This window comes from Gavialis gangeticus, unplaced genomic scaffold (assembly GCF_001723915.1).
Source record: "Gavialis gangeticus isolate Ggan-Ray unplaced genomic scaffold, GavGan_comp1, whole genome shotgun sequence".
Classification (NCBI taxonomy): domain Eukaryota; kingdom Metazoa; phylum Chordata; order Crocodylia; family Gavialidae; genus Gavialis; species Gavialis gangeticus.
Window position 1 is genome coordinate 69,073,801 of NW_017729022.1, and position 18,047 is coordinate 69,091,847.

The window sequence follows — 18,047 nt, forward strand, 5'->3', positions numbered from 1 at the left end:
GAAAGTGCTGTTTGGGGCGGGGGGGAGGGAGGGGGCAGTTCCATGTCTGTAAGCATCTGTGAAGTCTAAGTGACCTTTCCAATTTACTCTGAAGATGCCGAGGTGTTGTCCTTAATCAACATCCTGGCCTTTAGAACAGATCAGTGGGCCAGGTGCCTATGAACTTCTGTCTGTAGAACTGATTCATCTGTTGGAAGTGGTCAAATTTCATGTCAAAGGAACAGTGGCACTGAAATCTCAAATGGGGCAACATGGGCCAGAGGGAACACAGATGCTTTGAAGAGGAGTCAAACTTTGAGTATGACCCGGTATAGACAACAGAGTCAGAGCAGAACACGTGGCAGCAGGGGGTCTCTTCCCATTGAAGATCTCAGCCAAATCCTCAGCCATCTAAAAGACTGTTCTGTTTCCCTACTCCATAAGGAATGGAGCTAGGGATTATTTGCTTATTGCCAGTATTTGAGTTCATGCTGTTTTACCAAAATGTTCCTTTAGTGGTATCAAATAAATGAGGACTAGAACTCATCCCAGAGGGATTCTCCAGATGGCATGGCAGGTACCCATCATGTATATGGATGATGCCTGAAGAATGACAGAAGCTCTTTCAGTATGATCCTGCTAGTACATGCCACCTTTGGCATAACAGAAAAATTCCACATTTAGTTGCACCAAATGATTCAGAGGCCAGCAACCTCAGTACAGACATCTAGCACTCGTCCGTAGCCAACAGGAGATAATTCATAATATGAACTGATGAACTGCTGTTTTGCTAACTTTGCAGAAAAATTAATCTGGTCATTAAATATTATCTTGATTGTATCAGGGAAAAGGGAATCGGCATAAACTCTCTTGTCATGGTAGACAGTGTACACACATAGTATCACTAGCATAATGGTATGTCACTGTAATGCACACGGACAAAAACAGATCATTTCTAAGAGTATGCCCTTTGGTTATGGAACATAGTACTATAACACCAAAAGCACTGTTTTCTAAGAGATGTCTATGAAGGGTTCTATGATATCTAATGCCCTTATTGATAAAATTGTTCCAACTTGCTTGCAGTTACAAAATTAAGAATAATTTCAGATGATGGCATAATTCAACAAGCATTATCCAAATCACTTACTTCTGGAACTGTTTTTTGATAATCCCACTGTAAGAGTTTCAAGTAACCATTGTTTAGCACCAGAGTAGGACTCAGTGTTGGTTTAGAGCTGCTATCAGCACCAGGGGATGATGATTCACAGGAAACAGAAGATAATTCATCTTTTATTGATTCCTTTATCCATTCTGTTGTCAGATCCAGAGCATCTAAATATTTTTTTGAAAAAGCACAGATCTATTGTACAGCTTTCAGTGGAAGCATATAGCAACTTGACAAATTATATAAGTAAATAAAAGTACTACACTCCGGAAACCTATATACACACACACACCAAACAGTAGTAGACTGCTACATCTACTGCCCAACCAACTCCTACTCCCTAATCCCTACTTGTCTCACACACCCCATGCCCCCTTCTCTCTCCCAGCAATCATCACTGACCAGCTGAAGCATCTAGGCAGGTTATAAGTCTTACAGCAGATTAGATTCTTTGGAAACGTAAGCAAAAGAGTTAAACTCAAACCTTCAGAAAAAAAAGACAATAAGAAATTGGCCAACTACATCAACAATCTCTCCCCTTCCACAAGTTTTCTTAGTGGTTTCACTGTATTCATCCAAACTCTCAGAATGACTCATTGGTGCCTTTGCAATATCTAAACTACGCATTTCTTCTCACCAGAGGAAAACTGCATAATGCTTTATTATGGAACTGATCCAGCCTCTTCTTACCACCAGTTATGTGGCACGTAAAGGTTTCCCTCGCTTTATGTGGGTTCTGTATGTGCGAATTCACTCTTATGAGATGACCAAAAATTCATTATATGCAAAGTAAATTCACTGTTATGTGATCGGTGTGGTGGAAGCCTGCAGTCAGCTGCTTTGTGCAGTGCGCACACCAAAATATAGTCTCCTGTGTGGATCTGTGCTCCTTGCTCATTGTCTGTGACACGTATTTCTGTAGTTGCTGTCCCCATTATGATAGTGCCCTGTGCTTGTGTGTACTGTCTGCTGTTGGTGCATACCAAAATTGTCTTGTAGAAGTGGTAGAAATGGATCTGGGGGCCAGTACAGGCAAGGTCTTGGAACGTATCCCTATTGGTTACATTGTAAAGTGGGTTCCTCTTATGCAAATTCGAGTTATGCACAGTTTTCCAGGAACACATGTGCAGCGAGGGAAACCTGTACAAAGAAAAAGTCAACTAACATGTCTACTTACATGGGTAAGGCCTGGTTTAAATCGCGATTTCCCATTTAAAAAAATAAAATACGAAATCAAGTGATTCGCACAAAAAATGTGATTTGCAAGGAAATGGCACAGCACAGCAGCTTGTTGGGAGTTGCCCAGCAAACAGCCATATCACACAGCACTTCCTTGCAAAAAAAGAGAGAGCCATGGGGGTGCTTTCCCCACTGTGAAGTGCCCAGTCTCCACCAGCAGCAGATGAGGCTGAAGGGCAGCAGTCCCCCACCTGGCAACCCTTTGCTGGTTAAGGGTACCTCTGAGCCACTCCTGCCATGCCAAGTGAGTTCAGCTGGGCTGGGGCCTGCCAGGCATCAGGCACACTGCCAGGTGAATCTGCCCTCCTGCCCCATTTGCTAGCATCATGGCCTAATTGTAGGAGGGTGCCACAATCTGGGTGTGAAAATGGCAGCTCCTGCCATGTTTGGGCTATGATACTAGTGAGCTGGGTCCAGGATTTAAACCAGGACCTATGCATAGACATTAGCTTTTTTTTTGGTACAGGAGAAAATGTTCCATGAAATGAAAGTTAAAACTGACTCCTCGTATGTAAGGGGGGCTGTATGTCAGAAATTGTACCATTTTCATGTTGCACGTAGTAACCAATCACCTGTAAGCAACTGTTACTACACAGTGTTATACCAGGTTATTTTTTCTCCCCGTGCCTCATGCTCAAAATTATCTATAAATACACAGAAAGGCTGGCTTTAATGGCTTCTACCAGACCTGATTAGTTAAGTGAACATACACACAGCTTAACACTTACTTGGCGTTTCTTCGAGAATTTCTTGGAATTTTGTTCTTTCATAGTCTACCAAGTTACGCTGAAGGTGTGGTCTGAGGTTCTGAATTGTGTAATTAACCATATCCATTTTCATGAGATCCAGAACATGTAATATTTGTCTGAAAGTATAAAAGGCAAGATTTTGTAATGCAGAGCCATGGAAGAATTTCAAGTTGGCTCTCAAGGTGAATATATATGCTTTTAAATAGAATGCCTGATATACAATCACATATATTCGCTGCATTTCAATTTGAAGGCAAAACATGTTCTAGGTATTGAAGAGACACTATTACCACTGCAATACAGCTATTCTAAAGCATTCCATGGTGATCTGCATCACAGAATAGTTTTGGAAATTAAATAAAATGATACAAAATTTAAATTACAGACTTAGAAAAAGATGATAAGTACTCAAGACACCAATGATTACTTAAGGCCAACCATGGTAAAAGAGGAAGGTTTTACAGGAATATAAAGCCAGTTAGTGCATCTTGCCTAAAATCCAATGAGATTTTAAAAAATACTAGCAACTTAAGTATAAATAGCTTCTTATCCTCCCATTAAAAAAATCTGCTCCTTTGTATAAATCAACTCATGGTAAATATACATATTTTTCACATAGGTGGCTATTATGGTTTACTCTTATTATTATAACAAAAATATATTTAAGGAATGATGAGCTGGATTTTTATAGACACATGCAAACTGGTTAACCAAATAGCAGCAGTAAATTATTTATTAAAGGGAATGTTAGAGCCAAAAATATAGCCTCACTTTCAGGTGGAGCATGTAATACATTCAAAAAAAGTTCAGGAGACTCACTCATCTTTTTACTTTAGAAAAAAAAAAAAAAAAACCCACCAAGCAAATAAGCACAGTACTTGTAAAAATCCTTTAACTGTATGACTTTAAGGCACTTTTCAGGACAATACTTTTTTCAAATCAGGATTTACAAACAATATGCTTATAAAGAGAGACAAGCAGGACTCCAAAATTAAATACTACACTACTGAATACCTAAACACACATCGGTCATGTGAAAACATTTAGAAAATTCCTCGACTTGAGCTAGGTGTTCCAATTTAATATTAGCTCTATTGCCTGTTTCAAAGTGGTATTTCTCCTAATAAGAGCAACAGAATAAAAAGGTAGCTGAACACCAACCTCAGCAAGTCTACAATATCATCAGTTGCTTTCAATTGTTTTATGTCATCATCCCTTATTGGAGCGCACAACTTCCCCATAGTGTTGATGACATAGCTAGCTAGTCCATGAACATCAACAGCATTATGTTCAGCTTGTTGTCTTATAAGATCTGTATCCAGAACCTCACATATTTGGTTTCGAATCCTGTTTGCTCCAGGAGTCAAAAAGGAAAGAAGAATCTAAAATAAAAAAAAAAACAACAAATTGCCTATCAGTAAGAAATTAAGTGAAAGACTTTGCAAAGTTTCAAGCGTATGTTGTTGAGCCTGACTTAAAGAAAAAAAAGCTGGAAAGACAATGCATCATTTCATTCTAAATGGAAGCAGATGAAGGAAATACCATGCCGTTCCATGAAGCTGTTGACAATTTGTTTCCTGAGATATCAATTAAAAGTTTGTGAAACTTGAGCTGTCCACAGGAGTAAATTTTTTTTCAATTAATTAGTATCAAGACACTCAGTAATATACACAATCCTGACCTTCCCTTATTCAGGGGAGATAATTGCTTTTGTCTATTAAAAATACAGTATTATAGCTCAATATGAAAAATGACACCTCTCATTCAGATGCCCTTGAGTGAGAGGTCTGTGCAGATGAAGTCAATGTCAGGACAGGGGAATAGACTGCTCACAGAATATATGGAGCATGAAAGAAGGGGAGGGGGAAGAAAAGACTAACTTGCCTCCTTAATTTCTTCAAAGAGCTTGATAGCATGTTCATATTCTGGAGGATCTTCATTCAATTCCGATTCCAAGAGATCCCAAAATGCCTTGTGTACAATTTTTTTCACCCTACCCTCCAAGCTACAGGGGGAAAAAATCCGTTTTAATTAAAAAAAGCAAAGGAAATTTTACTAGTCTGGTAACTTGATCAAAAGAGTCCACCACACTGCTAACTAGAATATTTAAATCTAAAAGCATTATCACTTAAGCTATGGGTTACCAGAGTCCATAAATCAAGTGCAATTAAGAATTCAGCGAAAAGTCTTCCTACGAGAATCCTAGTATTGCAGAAAATGGTGATGACAATTCATTATACAAGTATTAACTTGAGGGACTTGTACACTATTTCTGACCCAACAAAGCATGTGCTAAATCAGTTCCACTGGCCTAATACTATGGGGGACTGGGCTTTATCAGAAGTAATTATAATTAATGATATACAAGCAGTAGCAGATCCAAGAATGTGCCCTCCTCCCCCTCCCCTCCAACATACACTTTGGCTGTGTCACATCACACGAAGCTCTGAACACTATGCCCAGTCCAAGTGGACTCCTGTGCGAGCTCTGACTGAGCAGGGCTTAGCCAGAGCCAGTTTTGTGCAGCTCTAGAGTGCAGGAGGTGAACACTGCTGCTGTTCACCCTTTCCCTTCATCCCTGCTGATTTCAGGAGCAGGGGAAAGAAGGGGATGAGAACCAGCGATAGCAATCACCCCATGGGCTTCAGGGCCATGCAAAAGCAGGGGCTCCAGGCCAACCCCATGCCGAGAGCTCACTTGTGACAATCAAAAAGCTGACACGTCACCTCTGAATGGCCCCCTGCATGCCAGCAGAAGTTGGTCCACTAGTACCACCAGATTCCATTTTAAAATTATAGCTTAACTGCATAACTATTTGCTTCCTTCCCCTGTCTTGTTGGAAATTTTCACACACCATGCAGGACAATATCAGTGCACTGATTGCATAGATAAGTCCATAGTATACATAAAGTTATTTACCAAGTCCACTGTGCAGTTAAAAGCTGTATACAGTATACCTGGTTGTACAACGTTGATTCCTATTCCCCTCTTATCCAGAGGATCTGAACTGCTGGGAAGCATTAACAAAGGTGTTCTCCATCTCTACTACCAGAAAGAGGTATTTGACCATGTTAGTTTCAAGTTAAAGTAGAAGGCAGGGCAGAGTGGCACCTTAGGAAGTTTATACATGCACTCTGGCAGGCATGGGGGGTGCTTTAATTAGCGCAGCTCCAAGAGCCACACTAATTAAAAGCACCCAGAGTGTCAGTGTAACAGCATTCCCGTGCTGAAAAATGGCGACGGACTCTTTGAACTAGAATTCGAACAAGCTTTAAAGCACCCCGCTGCCATTTTTCAGCACAGGGACACTGCTACACATGATGCTGGAGGCTGCTGGAGCGTGTTAATTTCCGTGGTCCAACAGATTCTATTAATCGAGTCTGCTACAATGCACTGGAATTACAGCACATCAGAGCAGGCTCCCTGCACATGTGCAGGAGCCCTTATAAACTAACTTGTTCAGAGAGGCATGTGCTTCCATATGCTACAGCCTACTTAAATCAGGTGCTTATGAATGGACTTGCAGAGAGCAGGGGTACTAAACAGAAAGGAATAAAGTCATTTAAACACAAAGGATAGAGAAAAGGGGACGAAAACAGTGGAAACAGCTAAGCCCCAGAAGGAGGGTTGAAGAGATCAAAAGGGATAAAACAAACCAGTTAACCCAGTAAGGGACACAGGCATTATAAAAGCTAGTCCAGGTGATGGGATAATTCAGAGTCTCTGTTGAGACCATACTTAAACACAACCCAACCTATGGATGATTTGTTGTTCTGCAATTCTGCATTCAAGTTATTTTTTTTTTTGAAGTTTTGTTGTTTAAGAACAGGTACTCTTGAAGTCAGTGATGAAATGTCCAAAAAGACTGAAGTGTTCTACCACAGACTTGTGACATTCTGGAATTGAAGTCAGAGTGGCATCCATTCATTTTTTCATGTAGGGATTGCCCCATCTATCCAGTATGGACAGCAGGTGGGCATTGTAAAATGGTGATTGCACAGATTATGCTGATAGAGGAGCAAGTGAATAAACCCCAGATGATGTTTGGTCCAGTGATGATGTGGCCTGTATTGACGAGTAGATTTAGCTGACATCTAGGTCACTGCAAGACCTGGGGGCCTGGCAAGACCAGAAGTTAGGCAGTCTGTTGCTGGAGAGGTGTCATTTGAGATCAGGGGGGCTGCCTGTAAACCAAGACAGGCTTGTCCCCCAAGGCTGCTTTGCAGTGATAATTTTCCAGGAGAGGTCAGAAATCATTAACGATGTACCCAACGTGTTCAAACTGGGGGCTGTAGGTGTAACAAGAGGGATTCTGTTGTACTTGTTATGGAATTAATATCGTAGAAAGTCAGAGCAGGGTCTGAATCTGGCTCTTATCTATTTGAGAGGCTTGCAACTGCATTGTAAGTGTACATATCAGATCCCTATAGTGTGCACCCTGGTCAGTGGGCTCAGAGCAGATATGCCTGCAATCTAAAGCTTAGCTGTGGGTCAGTAGTTCTCAGCCAGGGTGCTGTAGCACCCTGAGGTACCTTCAGATCCTTTCAAAGGATGGTACAGGGTGCCACACACCATCAGCATTTTCTAAAAGGAATTCACAGTGCTAAAACCATTCTGTCCTGTTTTGGTGTTTCTGAGTTCTTTGCAACAGGAGAATTACTCTGTTATTTTTCTATAGTAAAAAAGGAGTGAAAACTAAGATGGTATTTTCTGAGAGGCATCTTCAGCCTAAGGAGGTTGAGAACCACTGCTGCAGATGACAGATCTAATGGTGTGCTTAGGATGAAAGCTGGTGGCCCAGAGGTAGGTGTAGCACTCAGCAAGTTTCCAATACAATGTGGTGGTGATGTGGCCACTGCAGACAATCACAGTGGTGTTCAGTAAATGAATATGCTGGGTAAAGCAATCAAGAGTCAGTCTGATGAAGGGGCAGAAGTTATTAAAAGTCCTGATGGAATTTCTCTAGCAATTCCTCCCCCGGCATCCATATGATGGAGATATCATTAATGTACCTTAGGTACACCAGGGAGATGAGAGAGCAGCTACAGATGAAGCAGACTCAAGATCTGTCAAATACATTGGCAGATACTGGGGGGGAGCATGAATGGCACTGCTGTGGGCACTTGCATTTGTAGGTATAGCAAGTCTCCAAACCTAAAATAGCTGTGTGAGGACAAAGCAGAAGATCATGATAGAAACAGCAGCAGTGACATCACTGAGGATAAGGTTGCTTATAACTTTTAATCCATCCTCATGGAGGATGCTGGTTACAGAGATGTGACATCCATGGTAGCTAATATGGTGTTTGCTGGAAGCTTGTCAATGGAGCCTAGTTTCTTTAGGAAATCTGTGTCCTTGAAATAGCTGGCAGCTCCAGTGGCATACAGGAATAGGATAGAGCCAAGAGTAGCCAAAAACTCCCTCTATGATATGCACCATTCTCTGGCATGGCCACTACTGGGTTGCCAGGTTTGTGGATCTTTGGTAATAAGTAAAAGGTACCTAGTGTAGATTCCCAGGAGGTAGATGCATCAGTCCTCTCCTGTGGTAGCATCTTAAAAAACTTACATAGTTCCCTCTAGTATTGTTCTGTGGGGCCTTTGGTCAGGAGTTTGTAAAACTATTGGAAAGTTGTCTCTTGGCTTCCTGTATGTATGCTGTTTTGTCCATGCAGCAGTGGCACCTCCCCTTCCCACCCTTTATCAGCCTAGTGTATGATATCACCAGGGTTATTTTTAAGTTTTGATACAGTTCTTTGTTATGCAGGACTGAGGCTGTAATATAAACATTGGGTTTTTTAAAATTGCAAACAAGAAATCATTCAGACTGGACCATGGTAAGTATGACCTCAGCAGAGACTCCAGATTCTTAACTCATTATCCAGACTTGCAGTTATAATCCTTATGTCCCTCAGTGCTTTATTTATCCCTTTTGATCTCTTCAACCAACCTCTGCCTCCCTCAGCAGTTCCTTCCCCTTTTCCTATCCATTGTATTTAAATTACTTTATTCTTTCTATCCCTGCTCTTTGCAAACCCATTCATAGCATCTTATTAAAGTAGGCAACAACCTATGAAAGCTCATGCCTCTGAACAAGTTAGTCTAAAAGGTGCCACCCTGTCCTACCTTTCACTAGCAGAATTTATATTGCATATAAGCTATACTACACTGCAGCTTACCAAGAGACTTCTCATGACCTGCCTCTTCCACATCCCACCCCCAAAACCAGTTTCTGCAACATTCAGGCTCTTACTTTTAGATTCCTTAAAATACCTGTTCTGAGGGAGGTCAACATGTTTCATGCAGAAGTTTTCATTTACAGCAATTTCATGAGCTAGTGTCAAATTTGACAAGTTCCTTGCAGCAGCCATCAGTTCATCAAATGTAACTACTTTAGGAGGACTTGTTGCTAGAATGAGAACCACAAAACCATTTTAAACATGTTCAATCACATATAAAAACAAAATAAAACCACCACACAATATTGGAATACAGTAATCTACTTGGCAAGGGACTAGATATGATATTTTATTTCTTCCTAACTGGAAACACAGCATCAGAAGCTAGTAAGACTGCCATATTTTTGCATCATCTTAAAAAAAACAATAAAATAAAATCAGGTTAGTCAATTAATGTCCTCTTGCCTTTGGGAGTTGAAAATATCTTATGACACCTTTTTGAGAGCAGCAGTTGACTCTGACCTCTTAACTAAGGTAACCTTTCCACTTGAACCAGATCCCAAAATTTAAAATAGATTGCCCCGAGTTTGGGGCTAGTAGTTTTTAAATCAAAGTCATTAAGTAACAATGCACACAGGCTATATATTATATCAGCCAATTGCCTGTCAAGAATGACCAGGGCCGGGGGGGAGGGGGGAACAGAGCACCACCACCCAACACCCTGCAAGGCCACTGCTCTACCTCTGGCCCCATGCGCACGCCCCACCCCACATCCAGCCCCATGCACCAGAAGGGGGGGGAAGGAGACATGGCCAACACCCCACACCGTGACCTCCAAGGAACAGGGGTGGGGGGGGGAGGGGTGGGCCTTGCCTCCCCGCTCCATTCCTTCGCCATCCCAGGCCATCACCATGACAGCAGGGACTTGCCAACCCTCTCCAGCCCCTCAGTCCCTGCTGTCATGGGGGAGGCAGACAGGGATACAGCCCTGCATCCAACCCACCCCGTTCCCCCTGCTGTATCAGGTCCAGACCAGTTTCCCCTGCCATCCATCCTCATCTGCCTCCATGGAGCAGGGCCAGAGAGGGTGGAAAAGCCAACGCTGCTGGCCAATGGTGCAGAGCCCCTCAGTCCCTGCTGTCATGGCAGTGCCATCCCCCTCTGCCTCCAAGGAGACCGTCTGGCCCCTCAGTCCTGCCCGCTGTCACGGCGGCACTTCTGTCTGTGCAGAGCATGCTAATTGTTGTTTCCGTAAGCATTGCGATTGGCTGCCAAGACAACCAATCAGAGTGCAAATAAAGCATTAAGGACAGACAGACAAACTAGGCTTTCATAATATTAGAATTAGTGAGCACGATAACAGCTACATTTCCTTCTATAGCCACTATGACAACATTCTTAAATCAGTACTCGGAAGTTAAACAATTTCTGTTCCATAATAGATGCCACACTGTCTTGGCCTCATAAGGCGGCAGGGGCCAAATGAGTGGTGCAGAATTGGTCCATGGAGCAGAGGAATGGTGTGGGACCAGCTCTGCAGGCCAGATCAGGCTCATGGACTGCCCCCACCCTTCCAGTCCAGGACCTGGCAGGAAAAAGCCCATCATTCTGGGCATGTGGCTGCCACCATAGGAACCAGGTCACAGTGTTGGGCTCCTTCCTGCAGTGCTGCTGGGGTTCCAGCATTGCAGCTCATGCCCAGGAGGTTGACTGCTGCCCTGGGAACAAGCTGCAGTGCCAGGCTCCTTCCCCCAGTGCTCCTGGTCTTCCATCACTGTGGCTGTCACCCAAGTACTTGGATACAGCCATAGGTAGGTTCCCCAATGCTGCATGAAGGCTGCAGGCCAGATGATCTGGATTTTTGGGCTGGACCCAGCCTGAGAGCCACATGTTTTACCCCAAGATTAAGAGACTAGTCAGGGTCAGTACAGCACTCCATGATTAAGGTTTTTTGTCAATTTTTAAAACACAGTAGTATTTACCTGTGTAATCACTCCGAATAACTTGCCTTTCTCCACCTCTGTACTTTGAAGTCTCAATGCACAGTGAAAGGAATGTCATACTCCATGCATTTAGCATCATAATTCTGAAATTTAAGGTGCGAATGGAGGCACTGCTGCTCTTTACATGAGATCACATTTGGGAAATTAACAAAACAGCACTACAGTGTGACCCATAAGTCAAAACAGAATTACTCAATACAATAATGCTCTGCCTGGTACACTTTGCTTGCTCTTTCAGGTGGAAGGAATCACACTTGCTGCATGCGTGCCCAAGCAGAGGATCTGCTCACACCTCCTGGCTGTATTCCATGCCTTTGACACAGCAAAGGTCACCTCAAGCAAGCTGTGCCCTCCTAATATTAATAAGGAAATCCAGGTCCTACTTTAACAACCAAGGACACCAAAGAAACAAAAGGAGAGTTAGCCCAGTGGATCTACATGTACTTTGCAGGTTTAGTTTACATCTGCTTACAGGCAGGAGAGCTGGGTTTGCTTGAAGAATCACTGGTAAAACTCTGCCTTGAAAATTCAGAGTCACTGGAAGAAGCTGTGCTCTCAGACAGTCTTGAAGAATCTGAATCACTGATCTGGTCATCACTGAGAGGCATTTTGATTCGCTTGATATACTAGGCAAAGCCTATAAAGACAAATATATATTTCCTAAAATATCTCCCCAAAAATGTTTTGATTAGTTACTATTATAGATATTGTAGGCTACACTGCAAAAACAGGAACACTACCAGCCCTCAACTTTAGTTGATTATGAAAAGTTAATTAAAAATATATAGGACTATGCGTGTCCTAACATAAATAATTAGCCAGTTTTTCCAGGATGTTTTATACCTGGGTTTCTGTTGTACAGTTCTTGGATATCTTTCAGGTACATCCTATAGACTTCAAAAATGCATAAAAAATTCTAAATAAAAAAGCCAGAAAGCACCACACACTACCAGTTGTACAAAGTTACTGTGTTGTCAGAAGTATCAGAAACACAGTTTTTGTACTCTTTAGAAGTATTTCTTATAACACTACCCCTTCTTCTTTCTTATTTCTATAGAATTAACCATCTGAGTAATTTTATTTCTATAGCTGCCCAGAGGATGACACCTTAACTATTGCTTTTCTTCTGCAAAGTGACTGTGGCTAGAGGGATCAATCATATTTGGGAGCAGGGGCAAGAGCTGTGGGGATGTGGGGGAAATAATACATCCTTTTAAATCATTTCATGGCCCTTGACACTCAAAAGGACCCGCTGCACTGGTGTAGCCTGAGACACCTGCTTCCACATCTTGCGTTACCTTTCTGCCCCCAAACTCCTTTTTGCCTTTCTCTTGTCTGCTACTTTACCACTGAAAGCCAGCTGAGAAGTGCCAAAGGGCTGTGTTGCCTCAGCCCTGTCAGCCCTTAGGAGAGTAGATTTTGCCCTGTACAAGGATTATATTCTTCTCCAGTCACACACTCAAAAAAATGGATCCCCCTTTCCATGGAATAAGGCAAGCAAGTCTAAATGGTCAGACACTATGAAGCCACAAGTATCACTGGCAACAAGTGGCTTGTAGACCCGAAACAAAATGGATTTATTTTTATACATGCTTTATTACGCTTGTCTTATTTATATATAAAAATAAATAAAAAGACAAGCATAGGAAATCGGAAGAAAACGTCAGAATAACCTGTTCTTATCCTGGACCTTAAATCCAAGGATGCAATCTTTAACCAGCTTCCCAGGTTAGACAGTAGACTCTGCCACTGACTTTATGCCAGGGCCTCCTGTATCTCCCTGTCAGCTTATTGTTCCCAGCCTCCTTGGCAGAGGTACTTCAGTCTCCCACCCTGCAGCCAGGAAGACTGAAGACAAAGCTGTGTTCTCTAGGCAGGCTTAAGTACCACTGCCTGTCTGGCTATTAACATACATCATCCCTTCCTTTCTAGGGGGACCCACATTATGCCACTAAGTTTGCACCCCCCAATACATGTTTACTGGAGTACAAATTTGCATCCATTCTGAGGTGAATCCAGGACACCTACCTACAGCAGCAAGCCACTGAATAAGAACAACTATGTTGAGTTGTATAGTCTTCCCCTAAGGAAAGAAAAGCAAAAAAAAAATTAGTAAAAACCTAATGTTACAAATTATAGTACACAGTAACATGCAACCCATGAACCATCCCGTTTCCCAAAAAGCTTAAGAGTAAAATTGCTTCCCTCTTGAAATAAATTAAGTTACATCTAGGAAAGAGCATGACATCTGTATGCTCTTGCTATACATTGTAAAAAAAACCCAACAAACAAAGAACAAAAAAAAACAAACAAACAAAGAACAGGAAATGAAATGAAGATTATTCATCTAATTAACACCACAGATGGAATTAAACAGTTTGAGTATAATTACTCAAAATGGAATGTGGTTTAAACAGCAACATTAGTACACCTATCCTGGCATAAAGTGCCATGGGATAAACAACGGTCATAGTTAGAAGCTTTTAATGAGATGCTACCTCGTAGCATTTTGTCTCAAAATGTCCTTCCTCAGTTCTTCTCAAGATGAATGCAGCTCTACATTTGCAAACCTAGGGTCAGTGCCTAATGGATCAAGAAAGGCAATGAACTTCATTCATAACCAAACAAGTGTAGCTAGGGCGTGCAAATTTCTTCCAGCCTTTTATCTGCCTAGCCTGAGGAGGCCTATCAGTTGGGGGAGGGGGGGATTAGGATGGTGGGGGGATGATAATGACCAATTTGCTTTCTGTACCCAGTCAACCCTCACTGCTGAGAGTACCAACACGTCAGTTTGTTGTAGTTTTGAATGCGACTGCTTATCCACTAAATAAACTTGATTTTAATTTGCCAGCTCATTCTATATAGACCCTCATACTAAACTCATTTGACAGTACCAGGGCAACTTCCATTAGTGCATTAAGCAAGATGACTCATATCTGTGTCAGAAATTTCTTCTCATCCTCCTCCTATGGACAGAATTATGATCAGTGGAGTGTCTCACTCTGTTGAGTTTCTTAAGAGAGTTAGGCATATGAGAGGAACAATTGTCAGTGTAGTACTGCAGTTTTCTGAAATAATGGTAGAATTGTTGCTAGGAGTGGGGAGGTCACAAGTTCATGTTATGAAAGGTCTCTTCAAATATTCTAATTGTGGGCTTGATACACATGTTTCCTGGCCTGTTATGTAAAAAGATAAACTAGATGATCTTAACATCTCTTCTAGCCTTGAAATCTAGCCTTGTAACCTATTAAAACTGCAAATAAGCTGAATCACACACGCTACTGTAGAAGTGCACTCCCACTGTCTTGTGAAGATATTTGTGAATACCTTTGATCAAAAAATACCCACACTTCAAATACACTTGTATGGAAAGAGCCTAAAGGGTATATATTTATTCTAGAGACAATAAGAGATGAGTCTCATCGTCAGGAATTGCACCACAACAGCACACCATTATTTTGAGACTTAAATATTTAAGTATGAATATCCCTACATGGAGCTGTCTTCCAAATACTGAATACCTGAGAACAGCATGATAAAGTGGTTTTGCCTTTAAAAAAGTCATAGCGTGCAGCATGTTCTACAGAAAAATGTTGAGCCCTATATATTAAGGATAGAGCATGTACGCAGTTTGTCATTATTTGAATCATATGCCATAGTTATAATTCATTTAGTTCTCATCAAGAGGCACATGGCAGACTAGAAGATTTGAAGCTGTCAGAGCACCAAGAGAGATCTGAACAGACAGCAGCATTATGCTATCTTGCCCCACAATACACCTTAACCCTGAACTGAAAGAGTCAACTACATGGCATGAAATAATCTAATTCCTGTATCTATTCAATCTTTGGACTTTTCAGACACTAAAGAGTTTCTGGTAAGGTGTTTTAGCAGTGGACACCTGTGTACTAGAAAGAGACCAAAGCCTAATTCCATCTAATATCAGTTCCCATAGCGCACACATACATGGGTGCATCTGTGAGAAACAGAAAACAATTCAACTTGCCAGCACAGTCACTGACAATTTTTTCAGCTCCTCTGTGACCGATGAACCCTCTCATCTGTTGGTAGAATCTCCTCTGCCAAGAAAAGCAAAGATTGTGCACATGGCACTGCAATGTCGTGGCAGCTGCGACTGGCTGTCAGAGGCAGGTAAAAACAGACAAGGTCTGTGAAAGAATCACCCACCAAGCATTTGTGAGAAAATACAGACTGCAACCCAGTCATCAACTCCTCGTGTGCGCGCTCATGATTCAACAAGAGGCTATGTAACCAGCTTTTCCTTGTCAAGTTTTTTGATGGAAAACTTACTTCTGATGAATTCAAGAAATCTCTCTTGTACTGCCTATTTTTCTCGTTAGGCTCCAAAACATATCTGCTCGGTCTCTCCTTTGATTCACAGTGCTTTGTATTACAGTTTCTGCCCCTTGTTTAAAGCTCCAGGGAACGCATTTCTGTATGTGCCAAGAGCCAACCTTAGCTTTGCACTCAACAGCTCCGCTTGGATTTCTGCAGCAGTCTCACTGGCTTATTTCTCCCCGTAGGCCTGCCTGTTGAGATTTCAGGTGCTGGCTCAGTTGTTACTATTGTCTGGTTTGGGGTGAAGTTGACTGTGTTCCTTCTTCGGGTGTCAGCTGTTCACTTTGGTCAGTGAGGATACAGCATCATAGGACATTTATGCACATTCTCCAAGAGCAGCGGTGCTTTAATTAGAACGGCTCTAATTAAAGTGCCTGGAATGCCTTGTGTATCAGCATCCCCATGCTTCAAAACGATGGCAGGGGGTACTTTATCTAAAGCTCGGCTTTAGATAAGGCACCCCTGCTGCCATTCTGAAGTGCAGGGACACTGATACGTGGGAGACGGGAGGCTGCTGGAGCATGGTAGTTACCATTGTGTTGGAACAGCCTTGCTTGCTCCTGTATAGCCACCCATAAGAAAAGCAGGGTGGGAAGGGACCTCCAGAGGGCATCTAGTCCAACCCCCTCCCTGAGGCAGGAGCATCCTTACCCAAACTAGCCTGTAAGCTAAACTCTGCATAAGACTATTGTCAACCCTGATGCCACACAGACCTTGCTCCCTCACCTGTTGGGGTAAAGCAGGGGAACAGGGCAGCCAATATCCAGCTTCTATGTCATGCTGTCAACAGACACTCAAGAGATCCCAGGGCCACTACAAAGGAAGGCAACCCCCGCACTCCCCCCAAGTCCATTTGATCTGACCACACAGTAAAATTCCTTCCAGGCCCAAATCTGGTGGGGTCTAACCCGGAGCACAGGGGAAGATGCTGGTGCCAGGAACCCCTGGCTTTGATCCCAGCACTGGCACAGCCCCCCTGCTGCCAACAACCAATGCTGTGAGGGAGGCTTCAGACCCTCTGGCGACGTATCCAGTTTCGTCGGCACCCCTGCGCGTACACACGTGCGCGCGCCTGCCGAGCGGAGCAAAACAGCCCCCCCTCCCTCCCCGGACCGGCTCCTCCCCCGGGGCCGACCCAAACAAACAGTGTCTCCAAGCGCCGGGGAGAAGGGGAAGGGGGGGAAGAAGCCCCCGCTCTGCCCATGCACCCCCGCCCAGGGCGGGTCTCGGCGGACCCCCGCGCCCGCTGCCCTGCTCACCGCCCCCGGCAGCGTGCAACAAGCCCCTGCGCGCACTGCGCTCACTCACCCACTCGCCCCCGCCGCGCAGCGCGCTGCAGTATCATGCAATGCAGCGGTGTGCGATGTCCGAGTGCACTGTAATGCAGTTAGGCGTGGGCGCAATACAGCGTACCGTCCGGACACTGCTCCCCACCGGCCGGGACTTTAACTCTCCCCCCTCCCTTGTATTTATGCACTTGGACGAGACTCTCTGGGCGCTTCCAACCCGGGGGGGCAAGGTTAACCCTTTGCCCTCTGCCCCCGCGAGGGAAGCAGAAGAAGCGGGGCGGGTAGTGTGGGGAGAGCGGGGTTTAGGCGCGGCCCCCCCACCCAATCCCTCCAGGGAGGGGCTTGGGTGAGTCCCGGAGGAGCTTCTCCCCCTCCCCCCGACTCCCGAGAGAATGGAACATTCCGCAGCGAGGGGCGGAGCTGCTCGTGTTTACGGAAGGGCCGCAGGGCTCCGCCCCCTGCCCCCACCGCGTTCGGTGGGGGGGAGGTGTCTCCCCGCTCCCTCTGGGCTCCGCCCACCGGAGGGGCCTGCTCTGTCCCCCTCCCCCTCTTCGTGGGGCAGCAGTGGCCTCGCCCATGGGTCTTAAATAGCCCCTGATGGGGGACAGTGCGCTGCCCAGCGTGTGTTGTCACTGTGCAGAAGGTAGGGTACATCTGCACCTTGAGCGCGACTAAAAGATTAGCAGGCTCTCCTGATGCTTGAAGCAAGCTTGCAAAGAAAAATTTTTTCCAGCTGTTTAGTTGGTCTATTAAAAGATACCACATTTACCCAGAGAACCTTGTGTGACTACAAATCATGCACAGAGGGAGGGTGAGAGAGAGCCTGCAAGGTTGGGGGTCCCCTGAGCTCAGGTCGTACAAAGCTGTGGAAGGACATGGAAAAGCCGAGGCCGAGGAGAGAGAAAGAGACCACCAAAAACCACTTCTCCCTGCTCCAGCCCTTGCCCAACCTGGGCCGGGTCCATCTGAGGATGGGAAGACAGCAGGGTCCATTCGCCCCTCGGGGGCCTGCTACATGTTTACATCTATTACACAGGGGACTGGTCAACCGCGCAGTAAATTTGGACTGGACTGGCTGCCTGT

General features: G+C 44.0%; 1 protein-coding gene across 2 annotated transcripts in view; it reads right to left on the reverse strand.

Annotated features, from left to right (window-relative positions):
- The window catches only part of TCP11L2 (t-complex 11 like 2), a 37,682-nt gene extending 20,595 nt beyond the window's left edge, over positions 1 to 17,087 (reverse strand). Inside the window, exons 1-8 of one of the 2 annotated variants that reach the window (XM_019515337.1) lie at positions 16,984 to 17,087; positions 13,345 to 13,399; positions 11,789 to 11,953; positions 9,408 to 9,543; positions 5,020 to 5,140; positions 4,297 to 4,517; positions 3,115 to 3,251; positions 1,130 to 1,314 (exon numbers count right to left, since the gene is read on the reverse strand). In XM_019515337.1, coding sequence (XP_019370882.1) covers positions 1,130 to 1,314; positions 3,115 to 3,251; positions 4,297 to 4,517; positions 5,020 to 5,140; positions 9,408 to 9,543; positions 11,789 to 11,924 — 936 coding nt within the window. In that variant the 5' untranslated portion in view covers positions 11,925 to 11,953; positions 13,345 to 13,399; positions 16,984 to 17,087. Of the gene's footprint in view, positions 1 to 1,129; positions 1,315 to 3,114; positions 3,252 to 4,296; positions 4,518 to 5,019; positions 5,141 to 9,407; positions 9,544 to 11,788; positions 11,954 to 13,344; positions 13,400 to 15,504; positions 15,661 to 16,983 lie in introns of those variants that run through there. The other variant, XM_019515338.1, reaches the window with a different exon arrangement.
- Between the last annotated feature and the right edge of the window lie 960 nt (positions 17,088 to 18,047).